This window comes from Scophthalmus maximus, chromosome 21 (assembly GCF_022379125.1).
Source record: "Scophthalmus maximus strain ysfricsl-2021 chromosome 21, ASM2237912v1, whole genome shotgun sequence".
Taxonomy (NCBI): Eukaryota; Metazoa; Chordata; class Actinopteri; order Pleuronectiformes; family Scophthalmidae; genus Scophthalmus; species Scophthalmus maximus.
Window position 1 is genome coordinate 88,085 of NC_061535.1, and position 19,078 is coordinate 107,162.

Here is a 19,078-nt window from a genome sequence, read left to right on the forward strand (position 1 = left end):
GGCTTTTCATGCCTTGTAACCCTGGTTGTAAATGTCTTTTAGTGGAAAAGGGACCATTATTGTCATTATTATTACATGGAAAGCCTTTATCAATTAATCCGAATTTGAGAAAAAAACACATGTTGAATTAGCAGGAGTAAAGCTGTGATATTGAACCAGATATATATTTATAATATTTGTTACATCATTGTGCTTCAACATTTTACAGGTATCAAATTGTTCCACTAGATGGCGATGCAGAAATATGAGAAAAGTCACAAGTGCCTTTAGGTTTTCTTGTGGCATGTGTGTATTGGGGTCACTAGTTGTTGGATATTCCTTCTGTTTGGGTTGTTAAAGTCCACTGTTATATTCTGGTATCGGAACATGTTCAGGTTAATTATGAGGTATAATAAATGTAAAGCTACTCATGTTTATAGTCTTGGAATAATGTAGGTCATATGTTACATGATGAGATGAGATTTTAGTTTTTGATTTTGAAGATACCTGTTCTACGTACATATCCTTCAGGTTGCAGAGTTAGACACCCTTTGTTTGGATCCTGAATATAAAGAGAGTAAAGGGCCAGTCTCATCACCATCACACCAAGGTACACAATGCCTAATGCAGTGTAAGCAGTTGGTTGAGCAGAGAGCCAGGGCTGTGGTGTATGGAAAATGCTAGTGGAGCCAGACAATGCACTAGTCCGCAGCCTGACCAGCCCTCAGAGGGACAGGGGTTGCTTTACTGCGACAACAGCCCCTGTCTCCCTCTCGTCTTTTTCTTTTTTTGAACTGTTCTAGCATGGGCTCGGGGAGGATGCTGAAGTTTGCCCTGTGTGAGGTGCTGCAGTTTGCAGGCCTGTGTGTGCCGCTCTTCATCGTCATGCAGAGGTTTGCTGTCATTGTAGCAAAGGTGAAAACCTCGGCGCAGCCTCCTGGAGATGCCAGCACGGCCTACTGGCTGATTGTGGCCTCCGCTGTAGCCTATGTCACATCCACTGCCCTGTTGGTCTGGGTACCCCTGAAGTACATGGTCTTCGTGAAAAAGAAGTTTCTCATTGGGAGAAAGAAGTGGTGAGTTTCCAAAGCCTTTGTCGTGTTTACAATGGCCAGTGTATGTCAGCAGCTGGAATCTCAGTGCAGCACTTATACTGATCTGACCAGTTGGTTTGAGTCTAAACAGTGCTGTAGCTGTATAGGACTGCACTTTGATGATCTGATATCATGATTTAGCAAATCCTGCAACTGCTTGGTTACTTTTTTTCTTTCCCTCCCTTTGTCTCTCTGTATCAGGAGGCCTGTGGCCCTTGTATATGTGGTCCTGTCCACATTACCCTGCTTTGCCTTCCTCATTGCCAGCTCTGAGGTACATGTTGCATATTGTTGTAATTTGTGTTATTACATTGTTATCTGTATTCACATATACCCCTTTATTCAGCCTTTGCTATTGTCAGGGTATAAGTGACCACAACATTTAATATAAATATTTATACCTTTTGTATTTATATGGTGTTTGTCATCCTAGGACAACTTTACATTTGGGACTTAAGTGAGACATTTTTTTGTAGATAACATGAACACCACTGATGCCACTGACTAACATGCCTCATATCGTTGTAACTCTTCTATTAATTTACTTTAAAAAAAAAAAGAAGCTTATTTTGTCAGAGTTCTGTGTCTTTTCCCGTTTTTGTCCTTGCCTATGGGCCGGGTTATGACAGTATTATCACAGTAAGGCCTCCGTGAGTGGAATACATGTAAGGATTTGTGAGGAATCTGTTGGTTCTCAAGGGAGAAATATCCAGCTATATGTATAAGGAGCTACTGATAAGCAGCTTGGTTCCTCTTCCTGTCCAAGCCGCCCTTGTCAAATCATCTGTTCATGAGGCACATTTTCACTTCCTTACTGGCTGCAACCCAGATCCTTTGCTTTTTTTATGTAGCACTTTCTAAAGCCAAACTTGACTTTTTGGCCCTTTCTTATCTGGTATATTTTACTTAAAAGCCATAAATTCTGCTTAGATAACCAGCTTGTCTGCTTTGCTCTGTGTCCTGTTTGTATGGAGCCCTGACTCAGGAAAATCCCAAAGCTTCAAGTGATTAAGCCCACAAACCCAGAACTAGAAGAGGTCAGAAGTTTAGACAGTTTGATGCAAATGTATGGTGCAAAGGGGCATTGTTATTGTTGGTAGTTAAACTGTTGACTACGTGAAGTATTCTGGTGAAATGTATGTTCAACTAATTCTTTTCTGGTTGGTTGTCCAGGTTCAGATAAATAACAACATGAAATATGATATGTTCACGGAGCTCCCTGTATCACTAGTCCTCTTCTCTCTCATCTGTATTGACGTTGTTGAGAGGATACGCCACTGCAGGCTGACGGGCCAGGGTGAGGGCAGTCAATATTTTACCATTTTTTCCCTATTTTTACATAAATTTAACCGGCACAACTTTTGTTTTGCTCTGTCTAATCTTGTTTGACTGGACTATTGTCTTGAAAATCATTCCTTTTTGTGTCTCTAGCTAATGACATGGAGAGAGATGCTGACATTCCCTCCACTGTCCTCACACATGTGGAACAGGTAACACCAGTAATACCTATCAATCCAGCTGTGTCAGGGCCAGCTGTGCCCGGGCAAGGTGTTTCCACTCCTATGCAACCAGGGGCAAGCCAGCTCAGTGACAGGAACCAGAATGGAGCAGGCACTCGACCGGAGACCAATGGTACAGTCCCTGGAATACCAGGTAATCCTGGGAGACCATTTAGTATTTCTGGATTGAGTTCACGATCAATGAGCACCACAGCGTACCACATATCTCCGTATGCCTACACGGGTCCACTGAGATTCCTGTGTGCCAGTGACTCCCGAGCAGATGTGTTTGTGGACAGTTTTATGTTCTGGATGGATACGGTGGAGATGGTGCGGGTGGCAGGACACCCCCTGGTCTACTACTCAGGCTGGGTGTTCCCCATCTATATCTTTAGCTACTTGTCCTGCCTGCGTGTGGTGGTCATGCCCCACAGCCCCCTGCTTTCCTCATTAGGAATAGCTCTGCAGGACTTGCCCTTTTTCTTTGTGCGTGTTGGCCTCATTGCCTTCTTTGGCTTTGTCACACCCCTCCTTTATTTGATGAAGAACCTGTTGGTGTGCCTGGCCTTTGTCTACTTCAACTTCATGACCAAACTGAGGGTCTTCAATACAGAGAGGATGTACTTTTAATATCAACACTTCAAGCAAAGACAGTGCAACACTACAACATATAGTAGGGGCAATCGATTGGCACAGACAGGATCTGTAGGATGCTTTGATTTAAGAAGGGGTTTCACCAGCACTCCGTGAATTCATACTTAGTAAAATGGTTAGTTGATCAAGATTTCCTGAATTAAAACTGGTTGCACCATACAATAGTTCTTACATATTTCTTACCAAAAATTCTCACCCAGCTAACTGAACCAGCGATCATTAGCTTTCTAATACGAGACCCATTTACAGTAAGAATATGGTTGACACATTTGACCTAGAAGGTGATCAATTTTGTTTAAACTTTTTTTTAAAGTTAGGAGCAATTTAATTCAATTAAATTTTATTTGTATAGCGTCAATCACAACATACATCGTCTCAAGGCACTTTAAGGTAAGGTCGTGACCTAACAATATTACAGAGAAAACCCAACAGTTCCCTGTTGAGCTGGCACTTGGCGACTGTGGAGGAGAAAAAACTCCCTTTTAACAAGAAGAAATCTCTAGCAGAACCAGGCTCAGTTGTTTACTAAAATTTTTTTTTTTTTTAAATAACACATTGAATTGCAAAATGTTGTGCTGATGGCAGTTTAAATAACTAAAATGTGTCTTTTAGGTTTGCATAATGTTTCCCACTCATAGAATGTATGCTACTAACTGGAATATTTTTTCAGTGTATGAATATACATTATTATGTTACAGTTTATTATGCTAAAATGACTGATTAATATAGTTGCTTTTCTAGTTTCTATCACTTAAAATGAGTTGCACTGCACAAATAGTTCTTACATAGTGATTGGTTGTTACAAAATACGTAAGGATGTAACAGTTACAACTAACTGAATCAACTGACACTTAATAATGCTGTTGATATTTTAAGAATGTTACAAAAATAACACAACTTACTTTGAATTACTGAGACAAAATGTTTGATCCGGTAATCTAAGTGAGCATCTAAAATTGCCCTCCAAGCTGCATGAATACTACTTTTTCACTTTACTCTAAAAAACACATATCCTTATAGCTATAAAACAAGATAATAGTAGAATATAGTAGAAAATATTTATATATCAGAGGCTGTAACTGTTAGAAGTTATGCTGCTTCACAGCATGGTGCCACAGTGATTTCTTCTCTTTTCACAGTATCACAGTTGTTTCCTAGAAAATAATTTACACAAGTAGCAAATACACTAAGTCAAGTTCTAATGAAGAAACTTTAAATCAACAAAATAATGAGTCTAATAAGAGCTGGTGCAACCAAACAAATGTATTAATTTGTGTGTGCGACAAAGCATTTCACCAAAATGCATGATGAACATTTTCACAGGCCAAAAGCGAGCGCTTAGGCAATGTTTTCCTATATAGGACATTATGTGTTTATATGTTTTGTTATGTAATATTTACCTTTTTTGTTCAAACATACTTTTTTAGCCCCTTTAAAATCCCTCACCCATGGCACCTTGGAAATGTAGCCAACAGTACCTGTAATGTCACTTGAGATTTTTTTGACAGACTTTTTTCTACCATCATAAAGTGCAGTGAATATGTAAAAGCATTTATCCATGTTTTTTATATTAGGTTTTCTTTGATAAGTTATATTCCAAAGAGAAAAACAAAGTGTGAGATTGTATCACTGATACATATATTTTGGTAAGGTTAATAAAGAGAATCATTTAAATATGTTAAATTTTACTTGTATGATTCATGGTGTAGGGAGTATTAATGTGAACTAAGGGTAAAGTGTATCTGTATGGTTTTTGACACCTGTTTAAACCTTTTACATTGTAATTTATCAAATGTCATCGCGATGTCCCCAAGAGAAAAACTTTCCTGTGATTATTCTACAAAACATTAAAATACCTCCACTTCCTGTAAACCGGCAGATTACATGGATTGTAATGCCCTGTGTAGGAAAAAATGTCACAAGGTTAAAACCATATTATTCATTGCTGGTTCCCTCTATATGTAATTGTGTGATTAGGATTTGGACTGATTCCAAATGTCCGTCCATGTGTCTCAAGCCAGCAAGCCAAGCCATGCAGGTTTTTGTATGACATACTGATACTGGTGTCTATTTTCTGCTTTCAACAAACTCTGCTGTTACCTTGAAGTAGGCTAATAATCCAACATATTGTTGTTTTACCTAGTTTCCGGTATTTATGCCTTATAAAATGATGATAAATTTTACAAGTAAACTACATGTCAGAGAATGCAAAACATCTGCTAAGGCTACACAATCTGCATTATCAAAAATAGTCATGGTGATTGTGATTCATATTGATCTTTGTGAAATAATGACTTAAGTTGTGATGGTATTAGGGCTTTTTTTTCAAGAATTTATAGTGTGAGAATTTAAATATTTTTTCTTTGGCAGCACCCAGCATCCAAATAGAAATGAAGGCCAGGGGATAAAACATAAAATTTAGTTGCAGTCAATACTTCACATACACCGTTTATTCTTTACAGATAGACTCTCCTACATCTGTGTTTTAATTCATCATTGGTATTTTACAGGTACTTGTCTGTAAGTTATTTGTCTGAACAGCACTATAGGCATCCCTCCAGTCTGAGGCCAAAGTGGCCAGATCTCCACTCACTTCCTTCAATAGGAAGCAGGATATCCTCCTGTCCCTTCTTTCTCCTGACCTGTATGTTTGCTGCACTCCTCACCCGAATCCTGGCAGACCACCTGGTGGCTACTCTTCCTCGAAAAAAAAGTCATATCAGCAAAGCGCAGCAAATGTCATTTAAGCCTCATTTACTCCTGGCACTCACTTTGATAATGGAACATTCCTTACCAGATGTGATTCACCTAAATCTTCTGATACCTGAAACGTCTTCCGTCAGTCTTGTTGAATGACCTCTGCTATCTGGGTTAAGTATCCAGGCACAGACTTACACTGTAGCACTGACTGAAGGTTTATTTATAATAGATCAAAAAACCCAGATAAAGGCGCCTTAAAAAAAAAAAGAAGCAAAAAGCCTGCTCACAAAAAATCAATCAGTTCCACTTTGTCCTCTGATATATTAAAAATAGATTCATTGTCGTAATGTCATTCTATGAGTTTTATTTGAAGCTATCACTGGTTTATTTTTATTTTCTTGTTTAACAGTGAGATGTGATTGCTTGCTTCCCTCTTCCTGCCCTCCTCTCCACAGCGAAAAAAATCAGTGGAACTTGTGAAATTGCTGTCGTTTAACCCACCTTAACCACCCTTGTGACAGGATATCCATCACTGTGATTAAGAGGGGACAGTGTCATGTCTCTGTGTCACTATGTCACATACCTTAGCACACTACAGACCTCTTCTCTCAAGACTGGAACACTCTCGCACCACCTCTTCCACCACTGAGTGCAAGCTACACATCAAGGATAATGTTCCCTTGTTTAAGTTTAGCTGTGATCCTTTGTCTCCTGCAAGTCATCTGCATTACTGCTGACATAGGTATGTACCCCTAACACATTTTTGTCTATTCGACTTGGTCATGAGTAAAATTATTATTATCTCATAAATGCATTTGACTGAAGCTGTTCCATTCTGCTCTAGACAGTGGCTCCTTCCTGATTTTCAACGATAACCACAACAAGTGCATCAAGGTGGAGAGCGCCACCTCGGTAACTTTGGCCCCTTGTGATCCTCATGCCAAACAACAGCAGTTTCGTTGGGCTTCCCAGTCGCGTGTTCTCAGTCTCTCCCTCAAGCTCTGTCTGGGGGCAACAGAGATAAAAGACTGGGTGAAGGTCCTCCTCTTTGAATGTGATGACAACAGTGATCTCCAGCATTGGCAGTGCAAGAATGAGACTCTGTTTGGCCTAAAAGACCAGGACCTGCACTTAAACTGGGGAAATCGAAATGAGAGGAACATAATGATCTACAAAGGCTCCGGGACTTGGAGTCACTGGAGGATATTTGGTACTCGAGGTGACCTTTGTTCAAAGGGGTATCAAGGTATGAATCCTACAAATGATTTTGAAAAGACTGTTTAAAGTTGTATCTAAACTTGGAATTGGCTTTGAAAAGCTGCTTCAGAGAGTCCCTCAATAGTATTTAATAATATGTGCATGATTTCTCCATGCAAAAATACATTATAGTGAAGTAATACAACATATAGCCAAGTATCAAATTGGAATTTGTACCATGTTAACCAAGTAGCAAATAGCAAGATATGTCTATAGATTTAAATGTAATCAAAAATTCCAATTGTCTGTTCGAGAGATGTACGACTAACATCCCTGTGTGACAACTTAAAAAAAAATCTATTATTCAATTCAATTAATAGTATTTGAATAGCAGCAATCACAACATGCATTATCTCAAAGGCACTTTACATGGTAAGGTCGAGACCTCACAATAAAACATAGAATCCCAAAAGTTTGCGGTCCTCAACTGATAAAGGATACATGCTAACGTAGCTAAACTGTTAGCCTTGAAGTCACATTCCTGAAAAAATGGATCAATACATCATCTGTACATCCTTTTCCTACTGGGGTCTGCACATGCATGTTCTAAAATAAAGCGATGTTCAAGGCATTAGCATCTTTCAGTGAGCAGATGGCATGTACTTTAGACTGCTGAAAGTTCACTGTGCAGAGTGGCAGAGTTGCTAAAGTGCCACAAATACCAAGCTTTGTTTGATATGAAGGAACACACTCCAAGCTCCTGACCTTATTAGGGCAGCAAAAGGATCTTGCCAAATTTTTAAACATGTGAACACCCCTGTCACATGCACAAAGTGATCCACAAAGAAATCAAATTTAGTGTGTCAGAACACAATTGGACTGCACGACATCCTAACTTCAACAATGTTTAATATCTGGGATCAACTGGAACTGCCAGCCAGGTCTTCTCAATCAAAATCAATAAATTACTCCCTAATGCTGTTGTAACTGAACGTGAGCAAATCCCCACATCCAGGTTCAAGAATGTTTTGGAAAGGGCAAAGTGAAGGCTTTTTTTTAAAAAGAAAAATTAACAGTCAGGTATTGGTGTAACAATTACTTACTTGTCCACATACTTACACTTCTCTGTCTCCTCAGAGATTTTCACAATAGGGGGCAATGCGTTTGGTGCCCCTTGTCAACTCCCTTTTAAGTTTGGTGAGAATTGGTACGCTGAATGTACAAAAGAGGGTCGAGTCGATGGACAGCTGTGGTGTGCCACAGAGAGAGATTACGACATTGTGAGGAAGTGGGGTTTTTGTCCCACCCAAGGTAAGTGTAAGTAACAAATGTTTTCAACCTCATAGAAGGTTACGATCAACTTCTTCAACTAACCAGCATTTAAAGAGTTTGTAACATCGTTGCACAATTTTCTGTGACTAAACTTATTCACAAAGAAGTTCAATAAATTCAATAATCATCTTGTTTTTTCTGTAATTTCTGTAAGTGCCATCACTTAAAGGTCAGTACTGACAGGTATCTCTCCCAGCAGTACAACACTACCACTTCCTCTTATGAATTGTCAGCACAGCAGTCTGTGTTTTTCTCTTCTCATCTGCCTGTCTTTCCCCTGACACTGCACTAAAACTTGGGCAGGAAAGGAATGGAATGGGGGGGGGGGGGGGGGGGGGTCTAAAACCAGTCCTAGATAGTAATGAAGAACATTTTACTAATCAGTTTTGAGACACTTGATTGGCCTTGAAATCAAGTCAATTTACTTTACTTTTTTACTTCATGAGGTGAATAACGTTGAGTTACATTTTTTGTCTTTAACATAATCCAGCATCCTCAGGTTGGGACACTGACCCAGTCACTGAGGTTCAGTATCAAAGGAATGCACAGTCAGTGTTGACCTGGCATCAAGCCAGGAAGAGCTGCCAGCAGCAAGGAGCTGACCTCCTCAGCATCGTAGAGCTACATGAGCAGTCATACATTTCAGGTACAGTGTCAGCCTTGTGTCAGCCACCCATACCATGCAATGTTATAATATGAAGTTTGATAGCTTTATAATGCATAGTTTTTCCTCAGGGTTAACAAATGCGTTGGGAACATCTCTGTGGATTGGACTGAATTCCTTGGATTTTGAGAGTGGATGGCAGTGGAGCAATGGAAATCCATTTAGATATTTAAACTGGGCCCCAGGTAAATAAAAAAACAAAAAACAAGGTGACAGGAAATATGGGACTGTATGTCATGTTTCCATCTGATGAAAAAAAAAGCAGGCTTCTAATCATACATATTTACCATTCAATGCAATTATAAATTGATTTGTTTTAATTTGACACAAATAATATAATGTACGACCGATATTTCCAACAGGTCATCCCTCGTCAGATCCTGGAGATACCTGTGCAACCCTAAATGTTGCAAAAGCCTCAAAATGGGAAAGCAGCGCTTGCACAAAGAAACTTGGTTACATTTGTCGCAAAGGAAACTCCAAGAGTCTGCCCCCACCACCAAGTAACATAATATCATAATTCAATGTGTTTGGAATCCAGTTTGTTATTTGAGTGAGTCATGGAACCGCATGTATATACAACCGGATATCCTCTCAGCTCTTTTGATTTCCATCCACAGGCAAAGATCAGCCCAGCTACTGTCCCAGTCACTGGGTTCCTTATGCAAGTAACTGTTACTACCTGGAGAGGAATACAAAGATGTGGAGGGATGCTTTGGTTGCGTGCCACAAAGAGGGAGGAGATTTGGCCAGCATACTCAATATAGAAGAGCAGAGTTTCATCATTTCTCAATCTGGATACTGTAAGTGTGCGATTAGTCATTTTTTTTCCTGTGAATCATTGTTTAAAAGCTAAAGTAATGATTATGGAAACACAAGGATAATTTTGTGCAACAATAAAAGGGTTGATACACTGATGTAAATTTTAAACAAATTATTAGACATTTGGGAAATGTTTCATCCCTTTCTTTCCAAGAGTTAGATGGGAAGATTGATACCACTCGTACATCTGTTAATTGAATATGAGGCTACAGCCAAGATAGGTTATCTTAACTTAGCATAAAGACCGGAAGCGGGTGGAAACAGCTAACCTGTTTCTGTAAGTGTGACAAAATCCATATAACAATGCGTGTATGGTTCTCTTATCAACACAATATATCTTCCATACAAAATTAATAATAATTTGTGGTTTTTCAGGGGGCTGTGTGCCAGGCATGCTTTACTGGCCAGACACAATGACTTCCTGAAATCTTTGCTGGTTGATTGGAAAACTAACAGTGTTGAAAAGATATCAATAAGTCACTTCACCAAGATAAACAATAGTGCAGCACACAACCCCCAATAAATCCCTCAGTTGTCATTGTTAAATTCTGTTTTTTGTACAAATCAAACAAGCAAAATAATAAGTGTGAGTGAACTTAAGAGGTATGCTGCTTTTGTAACTGCTTGCCAGGCTAGCTGTTTTCCCAATTCCCTGTCTATGCCCTAAGATAAGATACTCAATTATCTGCTGGCTATAGCTTTATATTTACCGAACAGAAAATTGGCATCAGTCCTCTAATGTAACTCTCAGCAAGAAAGCATATTTCCCAAATTGTCGAGAACAAAACTAAAAGTAGGAAAGACCACTGTAGACTAAAAATTTAACTACTCACATGATCATACCGTATTAACATCTACATTTGCAATCAAAACCGTTAGTGCCAACAGATGTGCTCTGGATTGGCTTGAATGATCAGAGGAACCAGATGCTGTTTGAATGGTCCGATCACTCCCATGTTACTTTCACCCAGTGGCAAACCGGTGAACCATCTCATGCCACCAATCTACAGGAAGACTGTGTTCTCATCAGAGGAAAGGTAACACCGATCACTCACCGAAAGCAAACAGGCGAAATTATAATTCAGCTTTATCGTCATGCGAGTGGTACTGTTTTTTGGCATTTTTTCCTGTATTATTACTTATACAGGATGGGAGGTGGGCAGATCACATGTGTGAAAAGACATATGGGTATATCTGTAAGAAGAGGGCCTCCACTAAACCATCTGAAGGTGTTCAAGAGGAAGCCAATCCTGGATGCAAGCTAGTCAGTGATGATAATATTTAATTTGAATTTAAGTGGGATTATACGAAAAGCCTTCCGATCAGATTTAGACTCACCTTGGTTTTGTTTTTGTAACCATCAATCAGGGCTCGATCAGGTTTGGTTCATACTGTTACAATGTTGGAGCTGAGACAAAAACCTTTGATGAGGCAACACAGGCATGCTCAGTGGTTGGCGCTAACCTGATAGATGTGGCTGACAGGTATATTTTTTTTCATTCATGTCTTTGGATTTTTTAATGAAGATAATCTGAATCACCAGTTTTCAAAGGATTAAAATTAATATGTCAATTTAAAAACAAAACAAGTGTTGACCGTTCACAGGAGGAGTCTGTGTTGTAAGATTATTTGCACTGCTAAATAAAGCATTACACTTTGTGGTATCTAAAATTTAAAATGAATTCATAACCATTTAATCAAAGCTTTGTTGGGAAGTCATTGTATCCTTGACTTGTTGACATATTGACTTTTATATTTTGGAATGCAGATATGAGAATGCCTTCCTGGTCAGTTTGGTGGGTCTAAGACCAGAGAAGTATTTCTGGATGGGTTTGTCCAACATGGAAGATAGAAACACTTTTCGATGGACCACCAAAAGAAAGGTCATGTTCACTCATTTCAACGTGGGATTGCCAGGTACAGCAAACTTCTGTTTCATTGTACAGTATATCCTAGTTATTCCTAGTGAGTTTGGATTATCTACTGCAGCTAATTAAATGTACTGTTGTGTACGTGTATATGTTGGGTAGATTTAACTGTTTATTAGTAAAACAACTATTGATTTCCATGAAATTTTGTTTAGACATTCATTGTTCCCAAATGGCATAGGCCAATGACTTAGACACTCAAACATTAGCTGTTGGCCCACCATGAGATTCACAGTTGTGGTTTTGAATGAAATGTGTTGTTAGCTATCGGGACGATTGCCATTAAATTTAGTTTACACTTCCATGTCCCCATGAATTGTCATTTCTTTTTATTTCTTTGGTATATATTTTCTTTTAATAACAACTGCCATGATGTATGAAAGCCCTGAGAACTGGTCATGATCTAAAAAAAATTCAGGTTGTAGGTATATATATTTTTATTTCTAGGTATATATATGTGTGTATGTGTTTGTTTGTGTGTGTGTGTGTGTGTGTGTGTGTAATATATATATACATATATACATTTCTGTCTGTGTGTTTAATAAAAGACAGAAAACAAGGTTGTGTTGCCTTGACAACTGGGGCTTTTGCTGGATTATGGGATGTTGTCAGCTGCAGCAATAAGGAGAAATATATCTGCAAGAAACCAGCAGAGGGTGTGCTAAGGACGACCGTTCCACCCACCACTCCGGACCTGAGCTGTGCCTCAGGGTGGACTCCTGCTGACAAAAGGAACGTTTGCTACAAGGTAGGAGGACAAACTGAACTAATCTGCAAAATGTCTGCTATTTTGAGAACATAACACTTAACACATTGTTCTTTTTCACTTGGTTAAAAGCTTTACAAAAAACAAAAGGATCTTAAGAAGACTTGGCATGAAGCACAGGACTTTTGCAAGGCCATTGGTGGGGACCTGATGAGCATCCACAGTTCACAGGATCTAAGCAATGCTCCGTATGTTAACTTTCTATCTTGCACATTTCAGATTTTATATGAAATTAATCAAGAATAAATGAAGTCAGTATCAGTGTTTTCTGCTGTCTTAAAGGTTTCATGCCTCTGATGGAGCATGGATTGGCTTCAGCTCCCTGGATACCAACCAAGGTTTTGTCTGGACTGATGGGTCTGCTGTATGTTGCACTTCATTGTTATCAATACAATCTTTTCTCACTGCAATCCTCAGTCATGGACTAATAACAAGTAAATCCAACAACTGTGACCTAGAACGACTTTGAGAACTGGGGCTATGGAGAACCAAACAACTACAATGACAATGAACATTGTGCAGAAGTCCAGTTCTACTATGGACGGCACTGGAACGATCGGCACTGTGAGGCATGTAATGACTGGATCTGCCAGATACGCAAAGGTAACATGGAGCTCTAGTTAACATAGTGCCATTTATCTAAACTAGTAATGTGACATTAGAGCTTTATGCTGCTGTTTCATCTTTCATGGTTCTTGTATTTTCAGGTGTGACTCCCAAACCTGAGCCTGCCATAGTTGCAACAGGTATGTTTCAGCTGCAGTTTGTCAAAATAAGCGCCCCCTTAATTTCTCTTTTTTTCTGTTTAATTGAAAAATTCAATGTCTTTCACCTTTCCTCTTTTAAGCCATGGCGGTGGAATGGCTCTAGGGATAGCAGTGGTCTATCAGTCGGCCGGAATGTTGTTTAGTCCAACACTTTTGTCCAGACTGAAATAGCAGTAAAAGCTATTGAATGTAATACCATGCAATGGCTTTGATCATCCCCTGACTCTTCTTCTAACACAACCAGGAAGTTGACATTTGTGGTTTTGAGTAAAATTTCTCAACAACTATTGGAAGGATATCTGTGACATTTCGTAAAGACATTCCTGGATGAATTAAAATTGTGATTATGTTACTATAACTTATGACATGAGCATCTGCTAAATGAATATAATGTAATGTTATAATTATGAATAGTTATTCTTAAATTTTCCATCCTGTACCAACATCTGGTTCAATTTTCAATTTGGCCAATTTGATTTTATTAACTTCCCTCCCACTTTAGCTTTTCTTTAAGTTGTAGCTAGTTACCAATTGTTATAACATGCAACCACACCAAACTAACATGGCGAACATGGTGAAGGTTAGTGAAACATCAGCATATAAGAAAGGTGACTGTAAGCATTCAGCTCAGAGCACCCCTTGAATGGTACCATTTCATGTAATTTTTCCAACTTCATCCGACTTCATCTGCTTTGTAGTCAGAATGTGAAAACATCATGGAAACTAAAAAGAAATGTGATTTTGTCACAGATTTGCACCAGTACATTCCTTGATTCCACAAAAATATTGCTTTACCTGACTTTACATTCTACATGGACAGGTTACAAGCTAATACTATTTTGCAATAAAAATGTAACCAAAAGTTGATATGCAATACGTAATTTGAACCTTTAAACAAAACTTTCTTATTATCAATCAAACATTTACCCTCATCTGCCAAGTTTCTGCGTATGTGATGTCAAAAACTTGGCAAGTCACCAGCTTTCCCTTTCTGAGTGGTAGTTCTGACTTGAAGGGGCATTCAAGTGAATTTGCCCAGTCTGGAGCAAATTTTTCCCATTATTCCAACACCACATGAATACCACATGAACGGAAATTGATCTTTCTTTAATTTCTAAATACTGTGGGGCACCTTGTAACTATTATGTTCCATTTACAGTATACAACACCACAGAAGATGGCTGGCTCATATACAATGACACACAGTATTTCATCAACACTGACACCCTTTCCATGGAAGCTGCCAGAGCCTACTGCAAAAAAAACTTTGGGGAACTTGTGGTCATCACAGGGGAGAGTGAGAGGAAGTTCCTTTGGAAACAGGCAAGAAATTCAGATTAGTTTTAGTTTAACTCTGAAATTCAAAATGGCAGCATGTTATATTTTCTAAAAAAACACTTCAGGCAAAAGTACTAACATCTGGCTACAACTGTATTTGATTTAACCTCAGTCTAATGTCTCTCTCACCATTATGTTCCAACAGCTAGCCAAAGGCACAGAAGGACAGTACTACATTGGCATGGCAGTGAATTTGGATAAGTCATTTAGGTAAATCCAACTGAAGAACAACAATAGGAATACAAGCTTTTTGCCAATTGCCATACATCAAAAATAGTTTGACAGAAACTTTTTTCTAATTAATTTTCATGTTTCCATTTTTAGCTGGCTGGATGGCACGCCTGTAACTTACACTGCATGGGAACAAAATGAGCCCAACTTTGCTAACAATGATGAAAACTGTGTGACTATATACAAGAACATGGGTGGGTCTAAAGCAGAGACAGCCCACATGATGTTGATTTGGTAAAAAAGAAGAAGTTATTATTATTATTTTGTATTCATTGTCCTCTGTAAACTCTGCACATACAGGTTACTGGAATGATATTAACTGTGGTATGGAGCTACCCTCTATATGCAAAAGAAGCAGTAGTTTTATCAATACAACAATGGCCCCCACCACTGTTCCCAAGGGGGGGTGTGCACCAGAGTGGCTATCTTTCCAAGGGAAGGTAAAGACATGTAACCGTGTGCAATACAGATCTTTATAATGTGCGTATCTTTAATTGAGACAAAGGTCTCCCCATTTTCAGGATGTTATGTAAACATTTTCGATGTGCGTAAAGTGAATGTGTTCCAATATTTTGTCTGGTTATCTACTGTTCATTTGCTTGTTATTCCAACAAACACCTCAAAGTCATCTTGTTTATACAGTGCTACAAATTTGTTGTGGGGAATGACAATAAGAACTGGCAGGAAGCCAGGACTTACTGCATAAACCAGGGAGGAAACCTGGTTTCTATCGTCAATGACAGAGAGCAAGGTAAGTAATATGAGCAGCTGGTTACTAATATTCACAAACTATTTTTCTTTGTGGTTGTTTGTGAGGGTAACATTTCATAGTGAAAGTAAATAAAACACATTTTTGGGGATTTGGTGGAGTTTAAAAATAATTGTTCCTTCCTTTTAGCTTTCCTAACAACACAGATGCTGAGATACAATGCAGATTTTTGGATTGGCATGAATGATGTCAACTGGGAGATGCACTTCGTATGGACAGACGGCAAAGGCCTTTCATACACCAACTGGGCCAAAGGACACCCAACATCAGTGCCGGATGGACGATATTCATTCATGGATGAGGTCATTTCAGCTTCTATCAAAGCTTTTTCTGCACAGCTCTCTGGCTCTGCTTCACAATGAAATCTACATGAATGACAGCTGGAAACTACTTTAGTCACTAGATATCATGTCATCTCTACCAAAGACCATTATTTATCTTATCCTCATACTAATACTGAGAATTATAAAAAGAATATGTATATACATGCATGTACACAAATCTTCCCCATTAATCGTCTACATATGACTGTAGATATTGTGCAGTGATTAACATTTCACATCAATTCATATCCATGTGCCTAATGTCGTAGAAAAAGAAAGCAATTGTAATGAAAAATCCCCTGACATTGTAGAACCAAGCTGAACTAAGGAATGTTTTCTGCCTGATAGATGTTTGACTGTGTGATCATGGTGGGCAGTGTCTCCAAAGTAACAGGATTCTGGAAAGTGGAAGACTGTAACGCAAAACATGGCTTAATCTGTAAAAGAAACATCGGTGAGTGTAAGGTTAGGTTACACAGCTAAATTTTCTTGTTGTTTTTTAGGGTTGTGACTAACAACTGATGTGTCCTATTTACAAAGATTCTCAGATTGTAGTCCCACCCACTACTGTGTTACCAAAAGCTTTCTACAAGCTTGGCAATGATTCTTACAAACTGGTAGCCCAGAAGATGAGATGGGATGAGGCAAGGAGGCAGTGCCAAGCAGATGATGCAGATCTGGCCAGTATCCTGAATCCCTTAACTGAGGCATACATCACATTGCAGATTTCCAAGCACAATGAGCCTGTGTGGATTGGCCTCAACAGCAATATGGTAAATGACCTACCAGTTATTCAACACCACTAGTTCAAATAGGGTTTCAAACTAAGACAATGAGTTTCTTTCCAGCACTGTATAAACTTTCCTTAATACAAGTGATGTTGACTTTTTCACAGACTGGTGGTCGGTTCAAGTGGGTCGATAACTGGCGTCTGTCTTACACTAAATGGGGCATTGAGGAGCCAAAAAACAATTACGGCTGTGTGTATATGGATGTGGACAGAACATGGAAGACTGCATCATGCACCAATACGTACTATTCCCTTTGCAAGAGGTCACCTGGTCAGACAATCCCTCTGTTTGTCCGTTTGCACTATATACTGTATATAACCAAACACAGAGCATTGTTACCCAGCAGTTCCTGAGATGAGGATGCCATCTCTTGTCTCTTTTTTAGATACAGCACCCACTGAGCCCCCACAGCTTCCTGGCAGCTGTCCAGAACCAAAGAAGCGAAAAACCTGGATACCTTTCAGAGGCCACTGTTATTCCTTCCTCAGCTCAGTGGTGGAAAACTGGGCACATGCCTCAGTTGAATGCTTGAAGATGGGTATGCTTTAAAAAATGTCAATCAATGAGAAATTATATATTCATATGCAAATCTAACTGCGTGCTACTGTGGCTGTGTTCATCAGGTGGATCTCTGGTGAGTATCCAGGACCCTCAGGAGGGTCTGTTCATACAACAGAACTTAGAGCTTCTGCAGGACGGTGCCAAAACCTTCTGGATTGGCCTGTTCAAGACCCATGAAGGTGAGCATGACTTACTGAAGTTAATTTATGTGTTAAATTAAGCTTCAAAGACAAACAAAAACATTGGTGCATGGTGAGTGGGGTGCTTTGTTTAATAAGATAAGTTTCTTTGTTTCAGGGGAGTGGATGTGGATCGATAACAGTGTTGTGGACTATACCAACTGGAAAACGGGAATGCCAAAGTCAGAATCATGCGTTGACATCAATTCTGACAGTGGTCAGTGGAGTACAAACAGCTGCAGCAGATACAGATCTTACATCTGCAAAACAGCTAAAGGTAAGTTTCAGTAGCCGTTATGTATTTGTGATTATCCCAACGGTAACTTATACTGATAAATTCATGTTTTTTTCAGTTATTACACCTACAGAAAAGCCTCCATCTGTTGGTAAGTTATTTAAGCTGTAAAATCTATTTTATGTGATGTAATGCGATTACATACTTCAATTAATTTGCTGTTTAAACTCTAAATGTTTTGACTCCTTAGCACACATCATTAAAGAAGCTTCGCATGGATCTGCTGGCATTACCCTGGCTATAGTGCTAGTTGTAATTGCCACAGTCGGACTTGGTGCCTTCCTCCTCTTCCGAAAACGGATTCCCACCCCTGTCTTAGGAGAATGCAACTTTGACAACAAGTTATATTTCAACAATCCAATCCGAGCCCTTGTAGACACCAAGAGTCTGGTGGCCAACATTGAGCAAAATGAACAAGCATAGACAGACATCAGATCAGTGGTAATCAGCTAAATGAAAATGTCATGGTCAGAGATTTTCACCTTGGTTTCGTACACCATTTCAGATCACTATACTTGGAACTGAATCTCAACTAACTGAATGTGTTTTCCCATTTTACAGTGAACTAGATCAAACATAATGATTAACAGAATCATTATACAATAATTCTTACAAAAACTGGCACTGCACTAAGCGAATTACAAACAAACAAAAATAATTGAACAATCTTTTTTTTTGAATAACATGATTATGTGATTTGTGAATTGATTTTTTTTACTTTTATAAATCAACATAACCAAAAATATTTGTAGACCAAACACATGTAAAGAAAAGAAAAAAAAGAAAGGAGAACATTTTTTTTTTAATGAATTTTTTTTAAACGTGGTTGCTTGTTTTTATTTCCCATGGACTCTTTGTCAAATGGTTTCTAGTTTTCAACAATGTAAATACATCCTCAATAAAAAGATTAAATACAAAAAGTTGAAAGGTCTTCTTTATTTGCTCATGTTTTTCTTCAAATAGACCAACAACAGATCAACAAGGTTTACAGCAAATTGTGGAGAACTGTGATGGAATGTACTGTGACATATATGAAAGTGACATTGCTCAGTGAACACGGGTTCCAAACCAGAATTAATACTCCTGAATTATTTTACACCTGAAACCTCTGCAAATTCAGGCTTGCTAAATGACATCTAATCAACCAAACAGTTAGTAGTCAAGCAAAATCCATCAGCTCTCTTCTACT

The 19,078-nt window shown here is 38.8% G+C and overlaps 2 protein-coding genes across 3 annotated transcripts; both read left to right on the forward strand.

Moving 5' to 3' along the window:
* Positions 1 to 701: 701 nt before the first annotated feature.
* LOC118291248 (transmembrane protein 236-like) lies at positions 702 to 4,909 on the forward strand. The gene is made up of 4 exons (XM_035619350.1): positions 702 to 1,055; positions 1,275 to 1,347; positions 2,247 to 2,370; positions 2,505 to 4,909. The coding sequence occupies exons 1-4, from the start codon at positions 784 to 786 to the stop codon at positions 3,200 to 3,202; spliced, it is 1,167 nt and encodes a 388-aa protein (XP_035475243.1). The 5' UTR covers positions 702 to 783; the 3' UTR covers positions 3,203 to 4,909.
* Positions 4,910 to 6,282: 1,373 nt separating this feature from the next.
* Positions 6,283 to 18,809, forward strand: mrc1a (mannose receptor, C type 1a). 2 transcript variants are annotated; one of them, XM_035619346.2, is made up of 30 exons: positions 6,283 to 6,668; positions 6,771 to 7,172; positions 8,261 to 8,440; positions 8,946 to 9,101; positions 9,191 to 9,304; positions 9,482 to 9,622; positions 9,740 to 9,922; positions 10,821 to 10,978; positions 11,089 to 11,205; positions 11,310 to 11,425; positions 11,710 to 11,858; positions 12,418 to 12,617; positions 12,708 to 12,823; positions 12,918 to 12,999; positions 13,094 to 13,238; positions 13,343 to 13,381; positions 14,562 to 14,725; positions 14,886 to 14,950; positions 15,065 to 15,165; positions 15,272 to 15,411; positions 15,614 to 15,722; positions 15,870 to 16,042; positions 16,412 to 16,517; positions 16,604 to 16,836; positions 16,959 to 17,124; positions 17,240 to 17,392; positions 17,478 to 17,594; positions 17,713 to 17,871; positions 17,948 to 17,980; positions 18,080 to 18,809. In XM_035619346.2, the coding sequence occupies exons 1-30, from the start codon at positions 6,599 to 6,601 to the stop codon at positions 18,310 to 18,312; spliced, it is 4,320 nt and encodes a 1,439-aa protein (XP_035475239.1). In that variant the 5' UTR covers positions 6,283 to 6,598; the 3' UTR covers positions 18,313 to 18,809. The 2 variants fall into 2 exon arrangements, with proteins under 2 accessions (XP_035475239.1, XP_035475240.1); XM_035619347.2 differs by having other exon boundaries at positions 6,284 to 6,668; positions 8,261 to 8,434.
* Positions 18,810 to 19,078: the final 269 nt, after the last annotated feature.

Coding starts and splice junctions, on each gene's coding strand:
- LOC118291248 (XM_035619350.1), top strand. CDS start 784: ATGGGCTCGGGGAGGATGCTGAAGTTTGCCCTGTGTGAGGTGCTGCAG. Junction 1,056..1,274: donor CTCATTGGGAGAAAGAAGTG/GTGAGTTTCCAA, acceptor TCTCTGTATCAG/GAGGCCTGTGGCCCTTGTAT. Junction 1,348..2,246: donor TCCTCATTGCCAGCTCTGAG/GTACATGTTGCA, acceptor TTGGTTGTCCAG/GTTCAGATAAATAACAACAT.
- mrc1a (XM_035619346.2), top strand. CDS start 6,599: ATGTTCCCTTGTTTAAGTTTAGCTGTGATCCTTTGTCTCCTGCAAGTC. Junction 15,723..15,869: donor CGTCAATGACAGAGAGCAAG/GTAAGTAATATG, acceptor CCTTCCTTTTAG/CTTTCCTAACAACACAGATG. Junction 16,043..16,411: donor GATATTCATTCATGGATGAG/GTCATTTCAGCT, acceptor TCTGCCTGATAG/ATGTTTGACTGTGTGATCAT.